Below are 9,280 nucleotides of genomic sequence, written 5' to 3'. Positions count from 1 at the left end.
ATTCCTTTATCAACTGTAACCCACATAAAGTTGAACCACAATATTCATTTTATTAAGTCTGAAGACAAGGTCATATTCAGTCGTGTCCTGTCTGCTTTAACGTGAAGTGACTGCTAAACTTCGGTCAGATCTTTAAACATGTGAACTCTTTGGCAGAGTTGCGCAAGAGCTCACTTTTTACCCGCGTTGCATGCAAATATACAAACAAAAAATTCGCGCCACTGCAAAGTACATGGAAGGCACACAACAATCATTGCTTTACTGTGCCACAAATGTATACGTTTGATTAGTAATAAAATATCAAACACGTCTCCAAATCTTAGAAATTACTTTTGGTTATGTATTTGTTTCTCAGTGTTTTACAAAAAGGTTATTATTTTGTTAAACTAGCTGACTACATTTTATACATCTTCCAGGACTTTCCGGTGGCGCGGGAACTGAACAGCGTGTGGTTGGCTGCAGCTGCAGGTCCTGCATTGTTCACTGCAGAGCTGTTGCTGCACACTGACTTTCTCTCTCTTTATCGGCCAAGATTATTAAAAAAAGAACAATGCCATCCACCCGCTCACAGGTAAGAAAAGCAGCCTAAAATGGTGTTAACTTGCTCCAGCTATATTGTGTTTGGTTAGCTTTTTGATGATTAGAAACTTGAACACTTAACATTTAAATCGAACGTTTCGACCAACGGTTAACGTTACCAGCTTGCCTGACTTGACTTGACTTAAAACATGCAAAAAGTGAGTAGTCAAACATGTGTATTTGGGCAATGTAAGATTTAAATTGTTAAAGAGTGTACCACCCGCCTCCTCGTGTAACTTAAGTTAACTTTTTAAAGTTGAGTTGTAAACTTTGCTTGTTAATTCGCAGTGATGGCCATCAATGAGTTTTATTGAGATATCCTATCAGCCAGTTGCATGGCTTACAACGTTTGATTTGCAACAGGGGTGTGTCACAAACTTTTGGAAAGTTAGTTTAGAAACACTAGTCGATCATTGTATTACATTCTTGAGAGGAAATTATTATAACTCCCAAGCCATTGAAAAAACTAAAATATGCAAAAGTACCCAGCTTTTTTTTATATTACTATTTTCTGATGACAAATAAAGATGTTTGAGCATTTCAGACCAATATTGTGAAGAATAATAGATACTTGTAGCACTACCGTCGACCATTTTAGGACAAAAAAAAAGTCAAGTTTTAGCTTTGTAAAAGTTGATTTAGAAGTTTGAGCCTTTGAGCAACAACCTGATTTAAGTTCAGAGGTCAGAGATATCAGTCTTAACAATGAAGTTAGATTAACTGTATAGAGTTCATTATACCCAGAGAAACCATTCAGTGCACCTGGTTATTAGAAGGCTATTTTCTAAACTTACCTGTTGTTGTTATTTGTAGAAAATGGCTGCCCAGTCTCCATCCACCAGGATGAGTCTGAGGAGCTTCCGCAGCGTCCCTCTGGTTCCCATGGAGACATCCTCTTCTGATGACAGCTGTGATAGCTTTGGCTCTGATGGAGGCTTTGCAAACACGGTAATTAAAAACAAATCTCAAAGTCTTCCTATTCCTAGAAAATAGGTAGTGAATGTGTGATGTCTTTGCAACACCATCTGAAACTAAAGATTGTGTTTTTAGAAGAGCAGTTTAAGATCCACGAGGAGGATGGCAGAGAAGCCAAAGGTGTTTGAGGCTTCATCAGAGGAGGATACATGCAGTGGGTTTATGGACAGCATGATCAACAACCAGATGAAAGCCATGGTAGGTTCATAGTGGGAAAAAATTGCAAACTTCACCCAGCAGCACGAACGTTTTCTCTAATCACTAATTGTATTTTCTTATAGAAAGTAAACTCTCCGAGACGTGGCCGCAAGTCCACCATCCTTAAGGTTGCCATGACATTCCCCACCAAGAAGACGGGCATGAAGAGGCCGGCGTCCGAACCACTCGCTCAAACCAAAGTACAGGACTCCGACTCCGAGGAGGAAGACACCTTCATGAGCAAGAGAGCCAGTAACATTAAGGAGAACAAAGAAATGGTACAATTTGCTATATTTATTTCCATTGCTTACAGCATTTGGTTATATGAACTGAACTCTCACTAGACAGCCTCCTATGTTATTGTGTTTTATTTACTCTGTTATTTATTTGTATTAGCTGGCAAAGCTCATGGCAGAGCTGAACAAAGTACCTGGACTCCTCCCGAGGCGGATGGCCATGTCTGCTTCCACTACGGTAATTTACCCTGACAATAATCTATTCATATCTGACCTTACACTTCTCACTGGAGCACACTGGGCTTTATCCATTGTTTGTATTAATTGGTGCTATTTGATCTTCTTTAGCCTCGACAGGCACCTCGTAGATCCATGGGGACGCCAGTAGCTCGTCGGAGAAACCCAGAGCGTTTGTCCCGGCCCCACACACGGTCCCGCACACAAGTGGACGGACCCCCCAGCCCAACTCTAGAGGAAGAGGCCGAGGACAAGTTCAGCCTGGTTCGCAAAAGCCGCTTCTTTGAGGAATGTGATGAGCCAGTAAGTCACACCCCAACAAACGGTTGTTTCTCTGGTCACCTTTGACGTTACATGAAAATAGTGTAATACATTTCTGTTCATTTGCAGCCCCGCCGTCGTTTCTTCAACCGCCAGAAGGCCATCCAACATGTGGTGCGGCCTGTGGACGAGATCACAGAGACGGAGCTGCAGGGCATCTGCAACAACGTGCGGGAGAAAGTGTACAACAGCTCCACCGTAAGTCCCACATTCACCGTATTGCTGAGCAGCATTGTTGTTGAAGTTCTGAGTTTTAAAATTAGAATTGAAAACGTTTTGTAAATCTCGTCCCATCTTACTTTTTGGCCCTTATCTTTTCCATGACATTTATGAATTATCTTTCATTTTAGGGATCAACTTGCCACCAGTGCCGCCAGAAAACCATTGACACCAAAACCAACTGCCGCAATCCAGAGTGTGTGGGGGTGAGGGGTCAGTTCTGCGGCCCGTGTCTCCGTAACCGCTACGGAGAGGAGGTCCAAGACGCTCTGCTGAATCCAGTGAGTACCTTTTTTAAACATGCATGGTTGCATTCACATTTGATCATGTGTGCGTTGGTAAGGTCTGACTAACTTTGTATTGCCCTTGTTAGGAGTGGGAGTGCCCGCCATGCAGGGGGATCTGTAACTGCAGCTTCTGTCGGGCCAGAGACGGTCGCTGTGCTACGGGAGTGTTGGTGTACCTGGCTAAATATCATGGATATGATAATGTGCACGCCTATCTGAAAAGGTAACTAGAGCGCTATAAAAACGATTGTCTATTTAGATTTAAATGTATTTTTTTCTAACACTAAGATTCTCTTTGCTTTACTCCAGCTTGAGAAAGGAAATGGAAGAGAGCACCGACTGAGGTGCTGATCCTGGACCTGACTGACGTGTTCTGACCGGTTTTACCTCCGCACCGTCCAAATGTTGTTCATGGTGTTTCCAGCATTACAACACAATGCTTGTTGTTCCCGTTTGTGATGTTTCACATACTTTTGGAGCATTGACTGACATCTGGAGGAGACACTTTGAGAGTTCTTTCCAGCCTAAAGCTAGTTTTGTTATTGTTCCTCATATTTTCCTGCCTGTTCTAAAGAGCTGAACCTTTTTACGTTAAGACTGGTTGATTGTACACTAAGGTGGACCAAAACAGGAAAATTGTTCAAACATTCCTATGTGTTAAGACGAATGATGTTTATATTTTCCTAACATCTTTCTCTTTTATTGCTGAAACATCCAAATTGCTCCAAAAAACAATCAGGTTGTTTAGTTATACTGTATCTTACATTGTTTTAAATGTACATATTTTTACACTGCCAACTCTAACATGAATTTGATCTTTGTGCCTTTTTTTTTTTCTAGTTGCAAATGTATGCTTGTGTTTTTACAAGATTTGTAGCCATTTGTAAATCTGCTAAAAGTGTACATGTAAAAACAACATATGATATATTTTAGATTGTATGTGCTGCAGAAGTGACCCAATGCTCTGTCTGGTGGCTGCAGGGGGAAAGGGCCCCGGCTCTGGGGTCCACTGCCTCTCACTGCTAAGCCGAAAGGAACTGTGTGATATAGTACAGCGCCTGGTTAAATATCCTTCATTAGATAACTGTCACTAATGGTGTGGAAACAATTAGCACCCTCTAATGGGAATCTCATACCTGTAAATCATTTTATCCTGTTAAAGCACATTCTCGCTCTGCTCCAGTCTCTTTGGCTCATTTTCTGCCTTACACTGTTAAGTAGGAATGGTTGAAGGTGCCACTGAAGAGGCAATAGAGTTATGGCCTGCATTTTCTGTTCAGAAGTGCGATACTCTACGCGAAATGACATGAAATTAACCTTTGCGTCGCCTTGAAATGTACTTCATTTGACCTGCACCAGGACACTGATTATACGATACTGTTTAAAAAATAATCAGTTTGAGATTTCTTCTTCAGCCTAATGGCAGGTGGAGGTTGTTTTACTGCTGCTTGTGTTTATTAGGCACTTCACCCCTAACAGGAAGAGTGATGCTTAACTGTTGATGGCAATATCTGTTATTGGGATCTTGCTTTGTTCTCATTGAGTTAACTGTAAATGTTCATTAAAGCTTTAATCCCTGCTGAATCATGTTATCAGTTTTCTTTGACTTGACCATCACTCTATCCAGAACAGTGGCAGCTGTAATTACTGTTATTGAAACATGGAGGAGGAATCCTGAACGCTGCTGGTGATTGAAGATGTTCGGGAGCATGAAGGCTGGAGGTTTATTAACATTTCAACCATTGTAAAACAGTGCTACAGTGTTTATAGTAAGTTTGCAATCCCTAAGAAGGTAACAGATTCAAATAACCTGGCTAAAATGTTGTATGTGCTGCTCCTAAACTATCTGCACACGCTTAAATTAGTCAATTTATCATTGATTTTTTTTTTTTAATTGTTCACAATCTAAATACAAAGAATGTATTAATGGTTAATTTAAGGTGTAAGGAAGTAAAGTATGTACACTGCCCTTTGGTTTTGCATTTAATGCTAATTTATTAAATGATCCACTAAGAACATTGATGGGTTTTGCAGCGTTTTTTTACTGATCAATCACAACTTCCTGGCCCAAAGGAGACTTTTCTTGAGACTTACATAGGGGAGATGTCTGTAAAACAGATGAGTTATTAACGTAAATCAACTTCCCAGTAAAAACTTTTGAATAGCCCCTTTTTAAATCACTAACTCCTGAAGGTTGTAAAATGCATTTATAGCCCCGATGGAGCCACGGTTTAAAGAAACGCTAGTGGGCTTTTCAAGAGCCCTAGTTCGGAGATGAAAGATCCGGGAAATGTTGAACTCAAATGACGTTTTTTACTTTAAAAACATACAGTGACTTTTATTGCACCCTGCACTATTTATTAAGCCTTTTGTGTTTTTTGTTTTGGGAGGTCTTGTGTGCATGTTTGTGCATGTGAGTCCCTACCTTCATGTCCCAGTGAAGCGTTCATACTACGATTACCTCTGATGGAGGCCAGGGAGGTTGTCGAGGTGGAGGAACAGCGCCCACTCACAGGCTCCTCCCCAGGTTAACACTGTTAGCACTGATACCTTTTGAATTTGTCATTCAAACCCTAAACGTAACTAATCACTTGACTATAGCCAACTCAAGTGATAGAGACATATACTAGCACGATTAAACAAAACAAAACAATTGAATATATTTGTTAAAACAAATGCATAATGGAAAAAATAAAACCTGGTCATGTTTTACCAGGCATACAAAAAGAGAAAAAAATAAATAAGTGGATTAGATACATGTGTAGAATCTGTAATAATGTTACTTTAGACCAGTCTAACTCAAATACAATAAACATTAATGGAATATTCTTTACATTATACAATCCATTAGATACACTAAATGTGGTAAATGGTTAAAAATGACTATTTAGAACCACCTCACTGGCACACATTTCACAACCTTCACATTAATATTTGTATTGGGTTGTTTGTATTGTACTGCAATAACCAAATATACATAAATATATAATACATAAAATATATAATACTCATACTTTTACATACATCAACGATTAATATTGGGCACAACTGCTAATAAATAACCAATTTTTTTCTTCTAAAATGAACATTTACAAAAACTATTATTAGTATAATAAAGATGCACTTGAAAATACTAGTCCTGTATTAAATACCAATGATCATCCACTTTGGGGTGATGAATATTTAGGGAAGTAATTGTTTACAACGCTCAAGCATTGAGCTGATCTGGTAATCAGGCTATGAAATACAATATTTATTCATTAGAGCAGATTTAATGAGGCCTTGCGGCGCTAATTATGAAACCCAGTGTAGCAGTAAATGAGTAGCGCACGGTGGCGGGCGGCGGGGTACCTGTGAGGAGGGACTGGGGGCTAAAGGGCCCTGAGAGCCATGGCACACCGAGCAGCAACACACAGCCCTGACTGTCCGACCCACAGCTATACATCACCGGACATGCAGACAGGTCGCAGATGGGCCACGCATCCCAGCATGCCCTGCTCCCCTCCTACCTCCAGGAATAAAGCCTGGATTTCCCCAAAGCATTGTAATGTCCATTTCATCTGTTTTATTGCAGGACAACAAAGTAAATGTCAGTACAGTAGAGCTTCAGGTTGATGTGTTCACAGCAGCACAGATTTTAAATACTGTGCCACTTGTTCTGCAGTTTTCTATTTGTATGCAGGTCTGGAGATTTGGGGTAGGGTTTCACAGTACAATATGGAGTTTGATTGACTGATATTTTCATTATGGCTGCAGGGTAGCGTGAAGACTGTTAATTTGCCAGGGAGTCCTGCAGGTCTGCGGTGATTGTAGCAGAGCCAGAAGAAAAGCTGAATAAATGAAACTCACAGGGCACAATCACAATCTGTGGGTCAAAATCAACTGATTAATTATAATTTAGACTCAATCTGTCAGGCCTCTGTAATAAACACCATTTCAGGCTTGCTGCTTAATAATCAGCTTTACACAGTACAAATTGAACAGTGTACACCATGTAAAGCGGAGTTATTGCAGGGAACACATACAAGATAATTGGATAAATGCTGATCCTGATGGTAAAATGGTATCTCGACTGTTCCTACTTTCTTGTTGCAGCTCAGCAAGACAACTTTCCGAACAAGAATGTCTCTTGTGGCTCTGACCTCTACATCCTGGAGAGTGTAGTGAGGAGAGTGCTGTTAAATGCACAGTGAGTGACTCTGGGTGGCAGGAGGCTTATGACATGTTCCTTTCCTCCTGTTCCTGCCTGCAAAGTGATGGAAACAGCAGTTTGGTCCAGGTGTCAGGGACATTATCAGAGAAAAGGGCTGCCTGCAGTTGCTCCATCTCACAGGAAATTGCCAACTCACCCTAACAAAGAAAGGCATAAGTGCACTTGCTGCTGCCTTCAAGGGGAGCGTGATAAGATGACATTATAAATACAGAATTGTTCATGGAGGTGGAGGGGTAGACACATCAGGTAGCTGAACTTGACAATTCTGTTTTGTATGTGCATGTCTAAAGCCTGTGTTGGTTTATCTAAAAACAAAATCTGATTCTTATTTACTTGGGATTCCTACATTTTGTAGAGTTAAGCTGGTATTGTGGATGTCTGCATTTGAAGATGCTAGCAAATCAAATAGTTTATCACTTCAGCTTCAAGAGCAGTAAGACAAGTCACTGAAAACACGATATGAATTACACAAAGCATATGGGAATTATGCAAAAATCTCATGTACACCTAACATACAGTGATTGTGTACAGTAAGTTAACGGTAAGCAGTAAATCAATTGGAGGGTTTTCATGATTTTGCACATTTTGTACAATATACATCACAGTAAGAATAATAAGTATGGGATTTACTTATGGATTTTATTTGCACATTTCATTAGAAGAGGTTTGTCTTTTCAAAACAACTGAGGAATCTTTGTCGAAAATATCTAAATACACACTTTCATAGAAATGAAGCCTGCAAAATACACACTCATGATCTCTCAGTGCAGATGCTAAATGGACACCCTGTAACGCTGCTGCCTCTCATCGTTCAGTCTCATTATACCTCCTGGTTCCTGAGGGGGGAGCTCTAATACAGGCAACTTGCTGCACTTTATCTCCCTACAACTTTCAACAAGTCTTCAGGAAGTACTGAAGGAGAAAGTAAAAGGGCTATCAGAGATTCTTTACCTCACACATCTCATAAATTTGATCCAATAAAAAGGACCCTCTGCAAACTAGTAAACGCTCAAAGAGTCTTGTAACATGTGGCAGAGATTCAGTACAGCTCGGTACAGCTAGTGTCTTAAAGAAGAGCTTGTGATGGACCTGGAGCATCGGAGCTGAACAGTCAGTGATGTGACAGGAGGACAATGACATTGTCTGTGCACAGTGTTGTGAAACTTCACATTAAATTCTCTTAAGGAGTCCAGCAGCACACTTTGACTGTAGCAGGGGGAGGGGAAGGTGGGTGTAATTATGACCAGGGGAACACAGGGCTGTAATCTGTAAATCTATTCTTACCCTAAGTGAGAACTGGTACATTGGATTGATTTTATTGAGATCATACATTATAAATGGGGCATGGAGGAGCTTACAGCCTTGAGATGGTGGTGCTCACGTGCTTCATTAATTTTTACTTCATTAACTCTCTCCTTCAGACCCTTCAACACACAATTCATTGCCGGCCATGAATCCAGGCTACAGGCAAATGGACAAGCCCGGGACGACTTTCAGTGGAGTGGATACACCGAAGTAACACTGTCAAAACAAATCAGTAACACATGAAATATACATAACCCCGGATCAATCCCTATTCATGCGAGAGGTCACATCTCTTTGGAACTTGTGGCTTTTACATAGAATAAAATAAAAGGTTCATAAAGAATAAAAGTATTCAATCCAATCACAATAAGATGACATGCCGTATCAATTTAGCTGTCAAAAAAGTCATTACAGCCAGAGAAACAAAAAGCCTGCGAACAAGAGAAAGAGTACACAATACATGCAGCGATTCTTATTAATTCTGCTATTGACAACTGGGCATTTTGGAACAATTATGAGTGTCACTATTGTTGATTAGAAAACGCATCAGTGACTGGTTTAGAATCCAGCAGGATAATTACAGACCCTTATCTTTACATAGCTACTGTATTCCTGCAGCGTGCTCACTTTGCTCTGTGTTTACCACTTTACAAACAAACAGGTGCAGCAGTGTTTCACAGCAAGGTATTTCCAATGTTTCCAGCAGGCCC

At 40.4% G+C, this 9,280-nt stretch overlaps 1 protein-coding gene across 1 annotated transcript; it reads left to right on the top strand.

The window, feature by feature from the left end:
• The first annotated feature begins 468 nt into the window (after positions 1 to 468).
• Positions 469 to 4,636, top strand: cdca7a (cell division cycle associated 7a). The gene is made up of 10 exons (XM_034128975.1): positions 469 to 571; positions 1,393 to 1,527; positions 1,630 to 1,752; positions 1,836 to 2,030; positions 2,149 to 2,226; positions 2,337 to 2,528; positions 2,616 to 2,744; positions 2,897 to 3,046; positions 3,139 to 3,275; positions 3,362 to 4,636. Exons 1-10 carry the CDS (start codon positions 551 to 553, stop codon positions 3,393 to 3,395), a joined length of 1,194 nt encoding a protein of 397 aa, XP_033984866.1. The 5' UTR covers positions 469 to 550; the 3' UTR covers positions 3,396 to 4,636.
• Positions 4,637 to 9,280: the final 4,644 nt, after the last annotated feature.

This window comes from Trematomus bernacchii, unplaced genomic scaffold, assembly GCF_902827165.1.
Source record: "Trematomus bernacchii unplaced genomic scaffold, fTreBer1.1, whole genome shotgun sequence".
NCBI classification, from domain to species: domain Eukaryota; kingdom Metazoa; phylum Chordata; class Actinopteri; order Perciformes; family Nototheniidae; genus Trematomus; species Trematomus bernacchii.
Note: the sequence above shows the minus strand (reverse complement) of the source record. Positions and strands in the feature narration are given on the sequence as shown.

Bases quoted from the DNA above. Each gene is read 5' to 3' on its own strand.
- cdca7a (XM_034128975.1), top strand. From the start codon at position 551: ATGCCATCCACCCGCTCACAG. The intron at 572-1,392 runs GTAAGAAAAGCA...TGTTATTTGTAG, and splicing joins TGCCATCCACCCGCTCACAG to AAAATGGCTGCCCAGTCTCC. The intron at 2,529-2,615 runs GTAAGTCACACC...GTTCATTTGCAG, and splicing joins TTGAGGAATGTGATGAGCCA to CCCCGCCGTCGTTTCTTCAA.